The sequence below is a fragment of the Aythya ferina genome, assembly GCF_964211825.1.
Source record: "Aythya ferina genome assembly, chromosome: 7".
NCBI classification, from domain to species: domain Eukaryota; kingdom Metazoa; phylum Chordata; class Aves; order Anseriformes; family Anatidae; genus Aythya; species Aythya ferina.
The window spans coordinates 10,068,321-10,087,318 of NC_140302.1; the positions used below are offsets into that span (position 1 = coordinate 10,068,321).

General features: G+C 41.9%; 1 protein-coding gene across 2 annotated transcripts in view; it reads left to right on the top strand.

Annotated features, from left to right (window-relative positions):
* The window catches only part of LRIT1 (leucine rich repeat, Ig-like and transmembrane domains 1), a gene marked incomplete at its 5' end in the record, with an annotated part of 117,615 nt that extends 98,617 nt beyond the window's left edge, over positions 1-18,998 (top strand). For both annotated transcript variants that reach the window (XM_084525359.1, XM_084525358.1), the window contains 3 exons: positions 8,293-8,759; positions 12,032-12,337; positions 14,866-18,998. In XM_084525359.1, coding sequence (XP_084381485.1) covers positions 8,293-8,759; positions 12,032-12,337; positions 14,866-15,851 — 1,759 coding nt within the window. In that variant the 3' untranslated portion in view covers positions 15,852-18,998. The remainder of the gene's footprint in view (positions 1-8,292; positions 8,760-12,031; positions 12,338-14,865) is intronic.

Consider the following 18,998-nt stretch of genomic DNA (forward strand, 5'->3'; position numbering starts at 1 on the left):
TCCCCAGAAAGATTCACACTGTACAACTCAGTTGTGTTGTCACATTTGGTGTTTTTCTGTTTGTTGTTTTTGACAGTAGGTGGGTGGGTGGTATAGTAGCTGAAGCTTTTACTGATACAGAATTATACATACTTTCTGGCTGTTTGTTTGTGGGTGGAAACATCTTCCAGCTTCCATCTAGTGGACAAGACAACACATTCACTCTCTCATCAGCTCTCAGACTAGTAGCTTTGAAGACAGCCTTGCAGAGGGCTTTTAAGAAAGAAATACTTAGTTCATCTGGAGTTCTCCCTCAGCGAATGAGTTCACAGAGAGTTTCTCCCTGGGAATTTTGCTCTGGGGTCCTGTATGCCTGAAGCAAGAAGCATTTGCCTGTGCCTGTGGAGCCTTTGGAGAAGAGGAGTAGAAGAGCCATGGCTGTAGTGGCTGGCCCTCTCCTCCCTTAAGGTATCACGTCCTCCACACAGGGCAAAGCTTGCCTTGCGGGCAACTGAGGGCTTGAAGGAATCAATTTCCTGTTCCCAGAGATAATGTGTGTGACAGGGACAGGGACGCCCACCACAGTAAGTCTACGTCATGACAAGACTTACCTAGGTGTGCGAGCCCAAAGTGAAGGGGGAGATGCAAAGTGAAGGGGAGATGCAAGGTTTCTTGGTGAGTCCCTCCATCTTCTGCTGGAGTTCACTTCACTGAGCATTGCTGGTTGTGATGTGGCCTTGTGAAGCGGCTTCTGCACAGACAGAAACGGGTCAAATGCTGCCTTCATGAGGGAGGTCCCCCCCTGTGTTTATGTCCCCCTTGGGTTAGAGGTCTGTGCTCACTTCTGCTGCTCTGTACTGGCCATAACACCCAAGGCAAACATTCACAAAAGAAACACCACCAGAAGACTTTTATCGCCCAATGCTGGAAACCGTTTAGGTTTCTTTTATTTCTTCAGCAAGCCTAGGGATCTGTTAATGACTTCAGTCCTATAGGTCTGGAGAAGCTGCCTTCATTGGCATTAAGTGCAAGATCCAATTTAGAATGACGTAATGCATTAACATGCTCTCGACTTGCATCAGTGGGGAGGATTTTCCACTTTACAAGATATGCCCTGCCAGAAGCTTCTTGGAGATGCATTTACCTAATGAAATTGATTTAGCATCTGGCCTGTGTTGCCTGCTAATAAAACCTTTCAGACAAAATCATGATAATAAGGTATTTTATGGCTTTCATTTATGATAAAATATGCTGTTTTATTTGCTTTATGCTATCTTTCTCTGAGTATATGGAGAAAAGAAATAAATTCTGTCCAGTGGCCATATTAAAAAAGAATGACTCAGTAGAGCATGCTGAGCTTGTCACTTGAGTGTTGCTCTTGAGCTCCTGAGCAAAATCAACTGGTAAAACATTTCTGGCTTCAGAAAATCTATATGGGGAGAAAAAGTGTAAACTGTAATATCAGGTGATTAATTTTACTAAGAACAAAACCAAAACTATTCTCTAAATTACACCCCATACAGTTTTGAAAGACAGGAAGGATTGCCGTATGCTGAACTTCTCTGACTGTTACTTGCAGTAGGTTTTGACCCCATTTGCTCTGAATTTACTGACACCACAAATTTAAGCAGGGGATCTGGCCATTCTCTGGTGAATGCAAAACAAATTCTTAAACCTTTGCAGAATGACATCTGCTGCTTCTTAGAACTTTTTTTTTTTTTTTTTTTTTTTTTTTTTTTTTTTTCTAAACCATATTTTTAGCTTGAAGCAGAGAGGAAACTCTTTACTTCCTAAGTAGCAGCAAGGACAACTATTTCTGTCAATTGGAGAGCATAACCGTGTCCATGGAAGTGAACAGCCATCGCCTCACCTGATTAACTTCTGTAGTTTCCTTGTGGTGAGGCCCATCCTACTCTCTTGACCACTCAGATCAAGGCTAACGGGGTTGTATCCATGGCTTGAAGTGTAAACCATCATTTGCATAGTGGTCATGTGCCAGTGAAGGAATATAGGGGAATGTAGCAAATGGAGAGGAAGACCTTAAGTGTGATAAAACAGAACTATGTTGTTAGTTGACTGGTCCTCTTCTCTCCCTTTTCTACATGTCTATGACATACCTGCACATACACTCCAAGGTTAGAAACATGCTAATATTATCACTTTTATTTATCTTGTTTTACTAATCTTTCAGCCTACCACCAGGTCTTTCTCTTTCTTGTTCAGAGGCAAGTCGGTTGTGTTACCTAAATAGCAGCTTTCTTGACAAAGTACGTGGCATTAGCAGTTGCTAATGCATGCTTTTTTGCTTGCTCTTGTTTATTATAAATTAAGTTTACTTCTACTGCTCCCAGTATCTCGTTGTAATTTAAGGTGTTTCATTTGTGAGGCAAAATTAAGGCTAATGAAAGCAAATCTTAACCATACAGTCACTGGTTACTATCTACAAGGTTGTTATTCCAGAGCTGCAGTGGAGGGAAACCACTTTGTAAGATGCATGGAAGACACTAGAGGCAGGAGGTTAATTATGTGGTATTGCTTTTTCAAGTAGAATTTAACTTCAGTGGGAAGAGAGATGTTTCAGTCAATGCTGCAAATATTGAGCTGAGGCAGTCCTGGGCAGCAGGGCACACTGACCAATGAGTGCACTAAAAAAAACAATGAGCTTGGTCTGAGCTTGGAGAACATTAAGGGAACTGAGAAATCATTAAATCTAGAAATGGGACCTAATGGAAATAGATGAGAAAACAACTATGGATATTTAAAGAGCAGCACTGCATCACATTCCTATCTCTTCAGAAATAAATAATGGGACACTTGAATATCTCTTTGAAGAACAATAAATGTAGAATGTGAAAATAGTATGGAGACAAATAATCTTTTGGGCCATCCTCTTAGTAAATGATTTCTACAAGCCTTAATTAATTATTGGAGTTACTTGTGAAACAAGCTTATGTGAAACTACGGCACCATAAAATGTCTGTTTAATATTTAGCCCCAAACCACATCTAGATTACCTTGAAACTCTGAGAGTTCATTACCCAGAATTATTGAAAAATTGCCAGTGTAATTTCATTCTAATGAAAAACACGGGATGAATTCTGCATAACAACAATACGACAAAAATCATGGTAAGCAACCTCTGTTAGGACCAATGCCTTATTCTGCTGCTGTAACACTCAGATACTCGTTAACTTTCGGGCAGTTTGTACGTTGGAACAGGTATGTGCAGGTTGCTGCACTTCTGACTGTTAACTTCTGTTCCTGTATTTGAAAGGAAAACCAAATCAATAGGTCTGCAACAGGGAACAGCGTTGGAAAGGACAGGTGGGAGGCGAACTCTTGAGCTGGAGCTACCTCAGCCAGTTTATCCTCCATGCACAGGCGGATCCTCAGCCCAGGCAGGAGAGCAGGTGGCGGTGGGGAAGCGGCAGAGACTTGAGGGTAGTTATACCATGTAGCCTTCTGCAGCCAGCTTAGTCAAAGAACTGGGCTCTTTCAATTTTATGTTTCCAGTGGGAACAGAGACCAACTTCAGCAACAGGCAGCTCAGGTTGTCCATGTTGCACTTGCTTGGAAAGATCCTGACCATCTTTACAGCTACCTAGGACCAGTCAGCCTAGTTAGGGATCTAAGATGGCTGCACAAGGTTGGGGTTGCATGAATGCCTTACTTTTCCTCTGTGGGACTGCAAGTTAGGAAGACTAGAAAAAATCTACACAGAGATCTGCGTGGTTGGCAAGGAGATTTGAGTTTTGAGGAGTAACACCCACAGCAGATCTTCAAAACACATCTGTCTCTCATAGCACTCTCAGGTGGAAGCTTTACCAGTTGAAATTTCTCCCTCCCTCCTTCCCTTATAAAATGTATTTTGAGATAGATTGTTCCTATTTCCTCCCTGGCTTTTTGGCAGTTCATACGATTTGATTCTTCCGTGCATCTCTGCAGAAGGGCAGCTGTATGTACAACCAGACTTTTAAAAAAGTGCAGAGCTGTAGTTCTTGCCCTGGGAAATCTGAATTTGGATAGTCACCTATATTAGGAGGGCAGAAGAATCTGTGATGGGCACTTTTTCTGACCAATTTGACTATAATTAAGATCCAAGAAAGCCTAATCTTTAGGGAAAATCTTTGTGGTTGTAATTTCTTTCCCTTTCTCCTCTGAACTTAGGTGAAGAAGAGGAGGGAAAGCAGGAAGTGGCTGGTGCTGAAAGGCCAATGCGTTGCCAGGTGGTTTCTGCCTCAGCCAGCTACATTTGATATCACCCCCCCATTTCTTTGGGAGAATCTGATAGCAGAGCTCCTATTGATTTAATGGGGTCCAGGATTTTGGTCAAGTTGCTCTTGTTCTGTGCTGGAATGAGGCACCTGGGGCTCTCCCCTGGAACGGTGCTGCGCACTGTGGCTTTCCTGCACTCCAGAACTATAAGTGAAACATTTTCCTAAAGCATCTCTGAAGAGCTGTGTCTGGTTAGTGCTTTATTGCTAGCTGTTCAGCTCCATTTAATCACTCCTCACTTCTGTTATGTTTTTAACCTGTGCTTGCTGTTTTGTGCTTGACATAGGGGTCAGTTTTTCTGCCAAAGCTGTTATGCAGTCTGACTGGGAAGAGGGGGAGTAGCAATCTGATCCGGTTGAAAGTAATCAGCTATTAGTTTCTCCAGAGGTTTTTACTTTTAAGGAAGCGTTGTGCATTTGTGGTGTGAGTGATTTACATACGTTCACACTCATCAGAAAATAATAGCCCTTGTAAGCGTTAGATGTCCTTGCTAGGATGAATTCTGTTCCCACCTCAAATAGCAGCCTCTTAAGCTTTACATTTTTGCATATTTAGGCTCCATTTTTCTCACACGTAGTGGGTTCTTTGGAGTCAGATGAAGACTGCTGAAAACATGGGTCATCTCCATCAGGACAAAGTAGTTTGATATCCAGACCTGGGTTGTCATTAAGATAGTGCTGAGTTTTTCTTCCTATTCCAGAAGCTGTGCCATGGCTCTGCATTGGGTGGCATTCCTCAAAATGGTCATCCAGGCGTTGCTGTGTCAGCATGTCAGAGCACAGTGCTCAGCCCTGCAGGCCTGATAGGAACTGAATTATGTGGGTTATTCATTGTTTATTAACATCAGGCATGTTGCCAACAGCTCAATAATTGTTTGGTCAAACTCAGATTTTTGAAAAGAAAATAAAAGCTTTTAACAGTATCACTGCAGAATATTTTCAATATTCTTCTATGCGAGGCTTATATTCCATAAGCACAAGAAACTGTTCTTACATATTCCCAAAGTCACTGTGAGGAAGTACATTATTCCTAATTCCTGGTCAGATAGCAGTTATCTTGCCACTTCTGCAGGTCCCCAAAAACTATGTTCACTTTTTTCTCAAGCAAGAGCCACAGATTTCCTGAGGAGTGTGGTTTGATGGGGCTTCCTGAGGGAAGCAATGCTGTCAGTACAGTTCCAGGAAGCAATAAGCACCTTCATGAAAATAACTCAAGTCCCCATCCTTAATCCCTGCCTATCCTTTTTTATCTGATGGACTCAGCGAGGGCTGGAAGATCACAGCGCGGCTGAAAACGAAAGGGAGTTAACAAGATGTGAGCAGTCAATGGATACCATAGGCGAAACCCTGCATATTGCCTAGTGCCCAGGTGTCCTTCCCATGCACAGGTAGCCATGTGGATCGCGGTGAGTTTGCTCTGCTGCTTAATGCTTGGAGGGCTGCCGCGGGCGGGTGGCTCGTGCCCATCACAGTGCAGCTGCGCCTTCCACAGCCTCAGCGAGGGGACGAAAGCCAGGTATGCCAATATTCTCCCCAGGGGGTTGCCGCTGTCTTTGTGACTGTTGGGGGTTTTATTTCTTCTCTGCAAGGATGCTTAGAGAAGAAAATATTGCGTCCAGACTTTGTGTCCATTATTTTTCCAGTTGCTTTGCGCTCTAGCTTTATTTGCAGAGGATTAGCTTCTGAAAACGCAGTAAGCTGATTTCAGAGAAAGCATTTGGGCATCTCCTCTGTGAGAACAGAAGCGACATAATTACTGCTCGTGCAACAGCAAAAAGAAATAAAATTTAAGCAACATTGTATTTTTTTTGCCCGTATGTTGAATATGCTGGGTAAGGCTTTATTCTGCTCTGCTGGTCTGTTTCTAAAGTATAACCAGATTTGGTTTATATTGGGTACCAACAACTGCAATCCCTTCCATTTACTTAAAAATCCTTTGGTTGAAGATTTTAGGCAAAGTGATCAAGTCTAGATGACAGTGAACACAAAAAGTAGATAATAGTTATAAAAATAAAATAAGACTGTTCTCAGATTGGAAACTTTCAGTTAAAAAGATAAGACCAGAAGGGCACCTGCTTGGAATGCAGCGCCATTATACAGAGATTTCACTGGAGGAGTGTAATTAAAAAATCTTTCTGAAGTGTAATCATGAAGCAATGATCTGACTTAATGAAACACAGGCTACATTTTTATAAGGTGTGGTTCACAGTAGAGAAGGTTTTGTGGCAGAGTATTTGATAACTCCTTTGGAAGAAATATTTTTTCTAGGCAAACGACAGTACAGGAATTAAAGGCTGTCCCCTTTATTTTGGATCCCTATGAAATGGATGTGCTTTTTTTTATCTCTTTTATGGTGTTATAGATTCAATGCCAGAAACTTTCCCAGTAAGAAGCGTGGTAGAGACGCAAATAGTCTACGATTGTTAAAAGGGAGTATGATAGCAGGAGAGACTATTATTGCTCTGTAAATGTCACAGTTCCCCAGTTCCCTATGGAATTTTCTTTCAGTGACTGGAAAAACCTAAAGTGTGTTTTGGTAAGATACATAACAACACAAATGCTCATTAGTCCCTTAAGGAGCATAATGTCACTTTTTTTTGTTTTGTTTTGTTTTGTTTTGTTAATTAAGATTCCTATTTCTCACTGATAAAAGGAGATTATCCTATAGATTAATTGTTTAGTGCTCACTGACATAGTTTGGGGACACTCAGAGCACACCGTTATACTGTGCTAGTGGCTCTGATATCAAACACTTTGTGTCATGCCTACACAATGTTTTACTGAAAGAAAATTTCTGGCTTTTTCTTATTGGATGTCTTTTTTTCTTTCTCAAAATCTCAGCTTTCAGCTGAGGCTGGGCAGGATTTAATGCCACAATAAAAGTGCTGGATGACAATGATATTTTGATTATAAATTAATAATTCTAACTGGTGGCTCAAATACCATTTAACTCTGGGATGTTATTTATTTTTGCTGATAGTAGAGGAATAATTACTTTCAGCCAAAACCAATCAGGTTTTGGCAGTTTTGTAAAATACTGTTTATCAGCCAAGCAGTGTGATAAGAAAATGGTACTTGACTGATCACATTACATTTCTTGAAGTATTTTGTTTAGCATGTGGAGTGAGACATGCCTGTCTAACCTATTACCTTTTGTGAGGTGGTTTTGTGTTTTGTTAAGAACTTGCCTTACTCTTTTTGCTGGTAGGCAAATTAAAGTGCAGGCTGAGACACCTATTTTGTCTCTTTTCATGTCTCATGGTTATTCACAATACCATATCTTAGCAAAGTCAAAGTCACAATTTTTTCTTTGAAGACTGCAAAATGGTAGCATGGGGTTTTCGGGGACATTCTAGAGATGTGAAATGGGAAGGAATGATTAAGACCCGTGAAGCTGTCTTGGTTTTAGTATAGTATTTTCCAAAGAGTTAATTTTCTGCGCTTTCACTCTCATAAATTGTACATGCTTGCAGTGAAGTGACTCTTGCCATCCCTACAAATCTCCCAGTTTCACAGTAAAGCAGAACTTGCTGTAGTATATTACCAGTGAGTTGACTTTCTTATCCTCGCTTCATGAGCAGAGATCCTATGCTGTATTTAGACTATGTTACTTCCTTCCATCCCATACTTTATGCACCAGTGAAGGCTTCTTTTCATATGTCTTTTAATGTTCAATTTATGGATCCTTGTATTTTAAGATACATTAGCATCCTCTGTTGTGCATGACTGTTGACACTGCTGTCTATCATAAGGACCCTTGAAAAACGGAAAGAGAAAAAAGCAGGAACACTTCATGGGCCAGAGTCAGATTCACAGCACTCCAGGAGAGTGCTGCAATCTCTGCAGTCAAAAGCTGTGTGTACATATGAATTACTGCAAGCTGATGTACTTATGGCGATGGCTTAGAGATCAGCAGCAAGTAAGAAATTACAAGAAAAAAGCATGTGAAAAAAAGGCAGATAAAGTCTTGTTTTATAATAAACTTTCACAAATGTCTCAAAATACAAGAAAGTTGCATCTGTGTTTCTTTCCCCACCAGGACAGTGCTGTGTAATGACCCAGAGATGACTCTCACCCCCGTGAACATCCCTGTAGATACGTCCAAGCTTCGAATAGAAAAGACAGCCATCCGCAGGGTGCCGGGGGAGGCTTTCCATGGGCTCCACAACCTGGAGTACCTCTGGATGCCCTATAACTCCCTGGCCAGTCTCAGCAGGATCACCTTCAAGGGTCTCCGTCGCTTGCAGGAGCTGAGGCTAGATGGGAATAACTTAGTATCATTCCCCTGGGAAACCCTGGCTGACATGCCACAGCTAAGGCTTCTGGATTTACACAACAATGAACTTACCTCAATACCCCCGGATGCTGCTCGTTATGTGAAGAATGTTACATACCTGGACCTGTCTAGCAATAAACTGATGACTCTTCCTCAGGCTCTCATTTCTACCTGGGCCAACCTGCAGGCTGTTCCTTACTTCCCCAACGATAACTCCAAGATCATCTTAGGTAAGTGACTGATTTTGTAGGAAGCAAGATGATAAGAGCTCCACATCTTACCATAGCGTTTTTACCCGCTGTGGTTACTGCAGCATATACACTGCTAATTTAATGCTCTATATAAAGTGTGAAAATGCATTTACACATTAACAAAATCACTTCATTACACCCTAAACTTTATCACTGGCTTGAGTCTTTCTAACACAAAACCGCTGACCCTTTGTCAAGACTTTTTATTTATCAACACTGCCTTTTTTTGGCAGGCATACAAATGTGATTAGAGCTCCACATCATTCATGTGCTGTTTTCTAGTAACAGCTAGTATGGAGTTGATCAGTTTTATGCAGCATTAAATAAGAAGATGGATACTTATTAAGTCCAAATTAAAAAGGAATACTGCTGAGCATAAAATCTGGGTCAGGACTGCCAGTTTGCCCTAGCGTGTGCCTCCTTCCAGAGTCTCTTTTCTCTCTTCACACAGAATTAAACCCAAGTCTCCCCAAAGCCACAAATGTAGTGCTGCCTCCGAATACAGTTATAAAATCACAAGAAAACACTCTTTGGTGGCAATTCTGGGCTCCTCAGAAGTATGGCTCCAGGGCAATAGTGCATTTTTGTGTCAGAGGGTAATACAGGTGACTGTCTTGAATCCTCTGAGTTGCAGTATCCCCAGATGAGGTTTTTAGTACATTTACTAGTTCAGGGGATTACTGCTCAGCCTTTTAGCCATAGTATGCTATTTCAAATCCATGTCGGGTTGATGATGATGGTTCAGAGTCGTTGCCATCTGCTGTCTTCATTTGCCATGAGCTGACCCAGTTCCACTGACTGCATTTGATCCATGGGGTATGTGCAGCTGCAGGAACTGCCTCTACAACTATGGATCTGAGTTCAGGCACTTGCTGATAAGCTCATCAGAAACGTTTTCTCTCATTCTAAAAGTACCCACTGATCATGTTCTCTGGATAGATTTCAGGGAGGTGCAGTTTTTAAAACTAGACTGCAGTGGAAAGAGATACAGGACTTAAAAAAAATAATCTTTTAGTGTCCTGAACGGATGTTGTTTAAGATTTGACTAGTGTCAGGAAAGAAGCAGGTGTTTCCCCATTTTGTTTTGCCAGGTGTGGTATCAAGATCTTTAAGCCAAAGCTGGCTTTTTGAGATTGCCCATTTTCATCTGTGGCATGTCAAGACACCGCCTAGATTATAGTCTTTTCTTTGTTTATTTTTCAGAATCAAGTTACATGTAAAAGGATTATTCCTTTCAATATGGATGACAAAAGTATTTTGTTAGGAAGCACAGATCATGATTTGATGTTCATGGCCAACCTGAGTGTTTGCACAGCCAGCTGCATACAGGTTGTCTGTTCCAGAATCCTAAAAATTTCATGTGGGCAAATGAGTTTAATGCTAAGCTTTGTACGATAATGTATAGACATGGCACCTCCTAGGTCCCATCCAGCTGACACCCACAGGGACCATATGAAACACATGTCCCTTGCAGGATTGGATTGGGAGGCCACAGCTGCCTGTTTCCACTTTGATCTGCTTATGACTGTTTCTCATGGAGGCATAAAAAAATCCATGAATAATAAAGAGTCAGCTTAGTCCCTTCCTTCATCTAAATTGCATCGTTGTGAATCCTCTTCAGGGACTGCTTGTAGACTGCTTCAAGAGAAAGCAGTTTCAGCAGTAGCTTGCTGGCTGATAGTCTGTGCCAAGACTGCAAGGTTTTGTGTGTGAGAATTGCCTGTGTGAGCCGCCTATGAAAGAGGAAAAGTAGATCTCAGAGTTAATAATGTAAAGTGTTGTGATGGATGGCTCTCCTGATTATTTAATCCATGATGAGTTCTGCACAGTAACTAAAGTGGCAGCAAAGAAAGTTAAAACAATTATTTCACCAGAATATCTGGAGTAAATTGTTATCTAGTGCACGAAGTCAGAAGTAAACAGCTAGCAAAAATGCCATAAAATAACAAAGCCAAACTCTTAATTTTAATTCTTTTTTTTTTTTTTTTTTTTTTTTTTTTAATTCCCTTAATATGTAAATATATTCATTTATAAGTAGTATGCTCCTGCTAAGGCCCACCACTTTCAGACTGCCTTCTAAGCCAGGGGAGGATGGTGTGCAATGGCCTCAGCAAGAGATTTTTGTCAGCAGAATCTTTAAAACTATTTGAGGCATCAGGGGTTTTTATCTACCCTGTGTTTCTGTTGACTAGCAAAATTCAAGCAGACTCTGAGTGCTCTTGGAGCCTTGTGCTGCACCCACTGTGCTTTTGTCAAAACTTGTGTCTTTCTGAAAAGCTAGAGCTTGTGTGGCTACTGCTGCTGTGCTCCAGGGGCCAGCAGAAGTGGGCACTGTAGTGTGGGCAGATGTTTCTGCTTGCTGGGAATCGAGGGGATACATAGATAGCAGTGCTCCTCACTTGCAGGCAGTTGCCAGCCCTGTCCTTGGGCTGCCTGCAGAAAAGAGGGCGTGAAGCCCCCTTGGAGGGAGGCCTGGACGCTGTGCTCCTGTCTTAGGCTTCAAGCACATACCTGGTGTCAGGCAGTCTAAAATCCCTAGTGCCAGTGCTGCTAACTGAAGTCATTAGAGGCCAGAAACTGCACGAGACTGGCAAATGCAAATATTTGTAAGTAGGTTGATGTACAGATTTAATCAGAATGCAGCAGCTTCTCTTGGTGGATATGCATTACTCCAAGCTCCAATCTCGCTTTTCCAGTACCATTCTTCACAGATTTATTTTTATTTTAGAATTTGAGTTCAATAGGCACACACTGAAAGAGCACAAAAAAGAGAAGCATTGTGAGACTCTGAAACAAGAGTATGTTCTTTAATACACCCACCCCTTCCTATGTGTATATTCTTAATATAGGTATTGTCTAATAAGTGTCTATACACCTATTGTAGGCCTGACATTTGGCCTGGCTATATTTGGCTAATATTTTAAAAATACCTGGTGAGAGGGATTTTCTAAACTGTGTAAGGAAGAGATTGTGTAGTATCTTCCTGGGAAACCAAACCAAACGAACCCATCCCCATGACTCCAGATTTTGAGATGCCTTGACAAGCCATATTTTCTACCCTGTACTGACCAGCTACGGGGGTGCATCAACCTTGGCCAACAGCAACGGGGTGCTATCGTACGACCCTCCCTGCATTCCCACAAGCATTCTGTGCAAGGGGCACACCAGGAGCCTATCGCAGTTTGTCCTGCTGAAAAACAGAAACAAAAAGTGCTGTTGGAGTGACTTAGTGCTCTGGTTTCTTTTGACAGGTTTACAAGACAATCCTTGGGTGTGTGACTGCAGTCTGTATGAAATGGTCCATTTCCTAAATTTCCAGTCTCCTAACATAGCATTCATCGAGCCCAGGCTGAAATGCTTCACCCCCCGCAGCCTTGCAGGAATCTTCTTCAGCCAAGTCGAGCTAAGGAAGTGTCAAAGCCCTGTTGTACACACATCTGTAGCCAAAGTAAAGACCATCCTGGGCAGCACCGTGCTGCTGCGATGTGGGACAACAGGAGTGCCCATTCCTGAGCTCAGCTGGAGGCGGGCTGATGGGGCACAACTAAATGGCACAGGTATGTTTGGCTTAAGCTTTTCTCCCACGTGGATTGAGTGACATAGACCTGCACCTTTCTTATCTACAGGCTGCACAGCAAATGGAAGCTTCTGTGACAGCAGCTCCTTCCTGCTGATAAAAGACCTGAAAAATAAATTAGTTCAGCATTAAGATTCACTATAGTAACGTGTGTAATTCACTATAGCATTGTGATTTTCTATAGACTATAACATTTTCCGTGTTGATGTAAATCTTACCAGATAAATATATGCTATTGCATTAGATGTCAGTTTTTGTTGTTGTTTTTTGTTTTTCTTCACAATTGTGGTGGTGGTGAGATAACTCAAAGGCTTTTCTGCAAATCTGTCAGACCTGAAGAAATGAAATATGTCCAGCTGTAATAAGAAGTTGTCCTAAGTTAATTAGTTATTCAGTCACTGAGAAGAATTCTCACTGACTTCTTTCATCGGTCTTTGAGAGTAATGATGAGCTACTATTAATCAGTTGGCAAACATCTCTGGAGGAGGGATATATGACATGAATTCAGCAGGGATTCAAATCTTCTGTGGCAAAGAAAGAAGGTAGCAAACAAGCAACATTAAGGCATAGATATATTAAAAACAAAAACACCACTGAACTGCTGAAGGACACAGCACCAGTAAAAATGTCATGCTTCTAAGAAGTGATTAATTTCTGATGGATTGACAAGGTCTCTTGGGAAGATGTTCTGTAAGAGAAATACTGACCAGCTTCCTCTTCTGTGCCTACCCTGCTTGTGGGGGGAGTCTTTGGATAACTGCTGCCTTTGTGAGCCACATTTTCATTTTTTCATTTTGGGGGTTGGACCCAATGATCTCTTGAAGGACGCAATGATCTCTTGAGGTCCCTTCCCACCCCTACAATTCTGTGATTCTGTCATTTTCATTCACAAGAATGGTTGGACCCAAAATTGCAAAGTGAGTTGATATGTTAGAGTGTGGGGAATTCAGGGAAGAAATTTTTGCTACATTCAAGGCAGTTGTCCTTAGCTTTTTGAGGTTTTAGCTCAGGTCCTGAACCCTTATTCTTCTAATCCCCCCCAAATGCTACTGTCAACCTGGGCCTGACTGGGAACTGTGGGGTTTCAATGCCAAAAGGTTACTGGACTCCTTGTTGCAGCAGAAACAGGGAAGAGAGCATTTTTCTTTCACAGCAGTGGAACCACCTGTAATAAATACTCTTTTTGGGGGGAATCTTCACAAGTCATTGCTCTTTTGCATGATGTGCAGGATGTATCAGAGCCTCTCCTCATAATGACAACGTCTACCCATCATGCTGCAAACATCCTTCCTACACTTGAAAGACAGCCGCAACAAAAAGCAAAACAGAGAATGCTTTTCTGAAAGCATATGTTGAGTTTACTTTGAGGTACAGCTGAGAATGATGTATTTTGTGCCCCATTAAGCCACTGTAGCACCTTTCGGTAAAAAGCTGGCTGAAAATATGCATTATTTCTCGGCAATGGCAGCTTCTGTGCCAGTGTTAGAGTATCACTGAAATGGCGGTGGTCTGAATAGAGGGGAGTGAGACACAGCCCACAGCCTACATATGTGAGGAAGTGCCATAGGAAGACCAGTAGCTTTATGGTTTTTAGTATTCCCAAACACTGAATAATTAAATGGAAAAGGTAACTTTTTGCTGTTATTGTATTACATTGCCGTTGAAACGTGCCCCGGTTGCCAGACTGGGCCCTGACCCACACGGGCTTGGGAGAGGTTTTTGTCCTGTCTTACCTGTCCCTTTCAGACGTCTCCCTTGTTTACCTTTCAGTGGGTAGTACATGCTCATCCTAAGGAGGCTGGTTAAATGATGGAGAATGTGCTTTACCCTTCTGCATGATCCTAGCTCTTTTTTTTCTGCATAAATAGAAAAAAGCAAAAAAATGCTTAGTTTTAGCCTTCTGGTAAACCAGATGAGAAAATCAACACTCATCTGTGTACATATTGCTCACTGGAGCTGTCTACTTTGGTGACGAGACTTCCCTGTGTTTGCCTTGATATAAAAACCTGTCCTAATTTTACTGTAAAAGGGATATTATTTTTCAGCTACTTTGCTTCATATATTCTAGGCTAGTCCATATATGATCATAGAAGAAAATCTAGACTGCTTTTACTTTCTGTGACTCAGAGGAGTGCATTTAGGTCATGTTACAGCCCACTCCCTTCGCTCTTTTAAATATTGTACCTGCATAAGAGCTTTTAAACACTTTTTAATATAAGAAACTTCACAGTTTAGTTTTCAAGTTACACATCAGTTGGAAGGAAATAGAATGAAATGCTTCATATCCATTTGCTCTGAAGCAGTGTAAATCCTGACATAAACTAATTTTAGCGTTAATGTTATTTTCTTGGAATTACTTGATTTTGTAATGTACTTGGTGGCCAAAATAAATGATGATTCTACTGGATCAAGCAGACATTCAGCTAATTGGATCTTAATATTTCACAAAACATGTTGGTAGTTCTATTAAAGATCATCTATTTATTTTACATTTTTCCTTCCTTGCAGTGCACCAAGAGATCTCTAGCGATGGGATGAGCTGGTCTATCCTGGGCCTACCTGTAGTCTCTTACCTTGACTCTGGAGAGTACATCTGTAAAGCAAAGAATTTCCTGGGGGCAACAGAGGCGTTCATATCCCTCATCATCACAGACTCAGAAAGCACGGACGACCCCAACTCTGGTGCCAAAGGTGCATGGAGTGGGAAGGTGAGCGGGATGGAGGCAGCTGCCTACAACGACAAGCTTGTAGCAAGGTATGTTATCACCACCTCCACCATGCCTACTCTGGGAGATGGAGCAGGCACTGGAGAGGGCCTCCTCATCCCAGATGGGGCACAAGATAGCAACCCCCAAAACCTGCTGGTGAGCCCACCTACTGGTCAGCAGGAGCCGGAGCTAATTGTAAGGTCCGTCAGAGTGATAGGAGACACCGACCAGAGTGTCACCCTGGTGTGGAAAGCACCTCTGGCAAGGAACACAACAGTGTTCAGTGTCCTCTATGCAGTCTTTGGAGAGAGAGACATGCGGCGGATCAATGTGGAACCAGGGAAGACCAAGGTCACCATTTATGGGCTGCTGCCAAAGACCAAATACATTGTGTGTGTCTGCGTGAAAGGGCTGATCCCCAGGAAGGAGCAATGCATCATATTTTCCACAGAGGAAGTTGCTAGTGCAGGAGGGACCCAGAAGCTCATCAATGTGGTCGTCATCAGTGTGGCCTGCGTCATTGCTGTTCCCCTGACACTAGTGGTCTGCTGTGGAGCACTGAAAAGACGCTGCAAAAAATGCCTTGTGAGGAAACCCAAGGAAATTCAAGAGTCCTACGTCACCTTTGAAAGTCTTTCTCCTGGGGCCAAGGCAAAAGGAGTGGAAGGAGAATACTTGACTAGACATACCCCTGATGAATCTAATAGGCTGCTGTCTGCCCGATCCAGTGTGGATTCTGAAGCAATATCAAAGATAGAGGGGCAACCTAATGAATACTTTTGTTGACAGTAACTAGGCTGGTCATTGTCTCAATAGATGGAAAGTATGTGGCTCTATATATGACTCTCTGCCCCAACACTGCAAGCTGCTGTGTCAGTGTGTGTGTCTCTGACATGCTCCGGAGGAGGATGCGGGAACATAGATGGTGCCCAAGCTTTACAGGAATGTGTTGTTTGCCCCACTTGGGGTTTGCTGTTTTGTACTCAATCAAAAGCTTCTACACTAATGGACTCATTCTCCTGAACCACTCTTATTTTCATAAAATGACACATGCACACTGAGTGTGAGGACATTAAGCAACAATGCTGAGCGCACTCTGCTCGGTTTTGTATAGTACCTGCTCTGCAATTTGTTAAGTGTTTTAATCTCATCTCTTTTGAGGTTCTTTTGGTTTACAAACAGGAGAGCATTCGATAATTTTAATATAAATATCTAGGAATGTTAAGATTGAGAGTCTTACCTTTTGCAATCTGATGCTTATTAGCTAAATGTGGGTGTATAGCAACCGTTTATAGTATGTCCATAACAACAGCTTTATGCTCTCAGTTCAGAGACATGTGCAAAGAGATATGACTCAAGAAACAAAAAGCAATTCACTTAAGAACACATAATAGAATAAGTTTGGGGATGGCATTTTGGCCCTAATTACTCTTACCATGTACTTGAACAGGACCACACAGGTTTTTCAGTATCAGGCCTAGCTGTCATTTTCTAGCAGTGTTGCAATTAGTAGTGCAATTAGTATGCTTTGTGTCATAGAATCATAGAACTGTGAAGGTTGGAAAAGATCTCCAAGGTCATCTGATCCAACCATCCCCCCACCACCAATATCACCCACTAAACCAAGTTCTTAAAAATCATACAATAGCCTACCCCGAAAACTGTGTGCTTTGTAACCATATTAAAAAACCTACTTCAGACGTTTCTGCAGAAAGCTCCCAGAGCAGCCCTGTCATTGCTGCTGGCTGTACTGGCACAACTGGCAGTGAAGACCAAAGGGCTCAGCCAGGCACTTGCGGTTTGGTTATGAAAATACCTTGCTCTGTACAGGGCAGGGGTGTGGGAAGGGGTAGTAGCACTGCTGGCTGGGTACACTTTGGCAGTACTTCCAGCAGCGGCATAGCCTCACTGCTAATGTTTGGGTTTCAAGCCTTTTACACATTTGAGAACCTTGGGAAACAAACAAACAAACAAACAAACCCACAAACTAATATTTTTCTAAATGTACTTTTCTAACCAGGGTGAACTAATCAGTTCTTTAGGTTCTGCAACTATACAGGAATTTTGATCTGTGTACTTATCACAAAGCACTTCCCAGCTGTATAATTTTCCACTCTAGTCCCTTAGGTTTTAATACCGTATATAGTGGTTTTCTATATATAATAAATATTCCTCATGAAGAAAATGATGGATGTTCAGCCAAATGTTGAAAAAGAGGGATCCAGCCAAGTTGAAATGATAACTGATAAAGCCTCAGTCTTTTTGAATTGTTTTGAAATGTCTGTAAATGTGTTGGAAGGTTCTCCACTCACATTCATGTGTACATACAATGTGGACTAGCAAAATCCACTACTTGGAATGGCACTCTGTATGATATCTGTTATGTCAGATTACTTGGCCTGAAGGAAAAAAACAAGTTGTTTGATCTCAACATAACTACTAGCAACAGGGAGTACAGTACAATAGTTTCTGGTTCTCTCTGTCCTCCTTACATTCATGATAAGGAAATTCTCATGTATTGGGAGATTTTTTCAAGCCCTGTATATAATAATTAATGCTACTCCTCTCACTGGACTGCAGAAATTGTTAGGATTACAAATAGCATTTTGCAAAATTATGTATTTTAACTCAACAGATTAACTGATGAAATAGGTAGTCTGTAATAGATCTATTTATACATTTATTTACATACATATATTTATACATTTGTGTTTCCTAGGATTGCTTTTAGTCTCTCTCCTCAAGGTGGAATGAAAATTTTCTTCCAGTAGGAGTTTTTGGTATGGGTTGAAAGGACTGTTGTTTTACTGAACCTGATTCATGCCCTCATGCACAGCAGTAGCACTCTGGGCTGTGCAGAAGTCAGCAAAAGGTGCCCAGCCTGATGTGGGCCTGGATGGAAAATTTAGCGGTGAAGAATCAAGGCTGTCCTAAAGCTCTCATGCAGTGAATGGAGTGGAGCTGCTGTCCAAGGACTTTCACATAAGTGAAGTTTGCAGGAGCCCACTGGGAGTGAAATGTACCCTTCAGCTGCCTGGAGGCGTAAGCTGGGCAATTTGCCACATTCAGTCCTGGCGAGGAGCAGCACCCACCTGCTCCAGAACAGCCTGAAAGTCAGCAATGGGAAAGGCACTGGCTGGGTCAGCGCTGCCACTCTTTGCTTGTGGGAAGGGGAGGAAGACTAGGTCTTCCTGTGACATTCACCATGGATGGGTTAAGTTTTAGACTCTACTGGATATTTTTTGCACTTTGAAAAAATAGCAATCCCAAGTAGAATAAATGTGATTTTCCTTTTCTATTTCATATGGTGATTCTCAGTGTCTCAAAGGTGAGGCATAATATTTTAACAGCTCAACTGCTGCTGCTGCTGCTCCAAAACAAGCCTTCTGTACCAGACTGGTGAGTCATACAGGATAGGCAATAGGTTGAAATAGGTTTGTATAAAACCTGTGTTCCGTGGTGTCCGTCAGAAGAGAAACCCTATACTTGCTAAACTGCATGTGAAATTTCAAACCATTATAGGTAAATTGATTTTCTGCTGAATGCATGGAATGCAAATTTTGAAGCTTTGGGCCAGATTTGCAGTGGTATGAGGCATGTAACATTGCAGATAAAAACCTCACTGCATTTTGTTGTTTTAACCTACAGGGTGTTAGGCACCTCCTGTCAGCAGGGTTAGTGCAGGCAAGTTTCGTGCTCTGGTCACGATGTGCATGGAGCTGGCTTAGAATTAAAGCAAGGAGAACACTCATCCCTGGGAACAGTTTCTTACTTGGTTAAAGTCAGTCCTTGGACAGAAGTGCTGTAAGAACTGATATATGTATGTGTATATATATATATGTTTTTAACACTTCATTATGTTTTCTTTCTCCTTGGAAAATGTTTCCTCTGTTAATAATCTCTTTGTGTCAGCTTTTGAACTGTTTGTTGCCT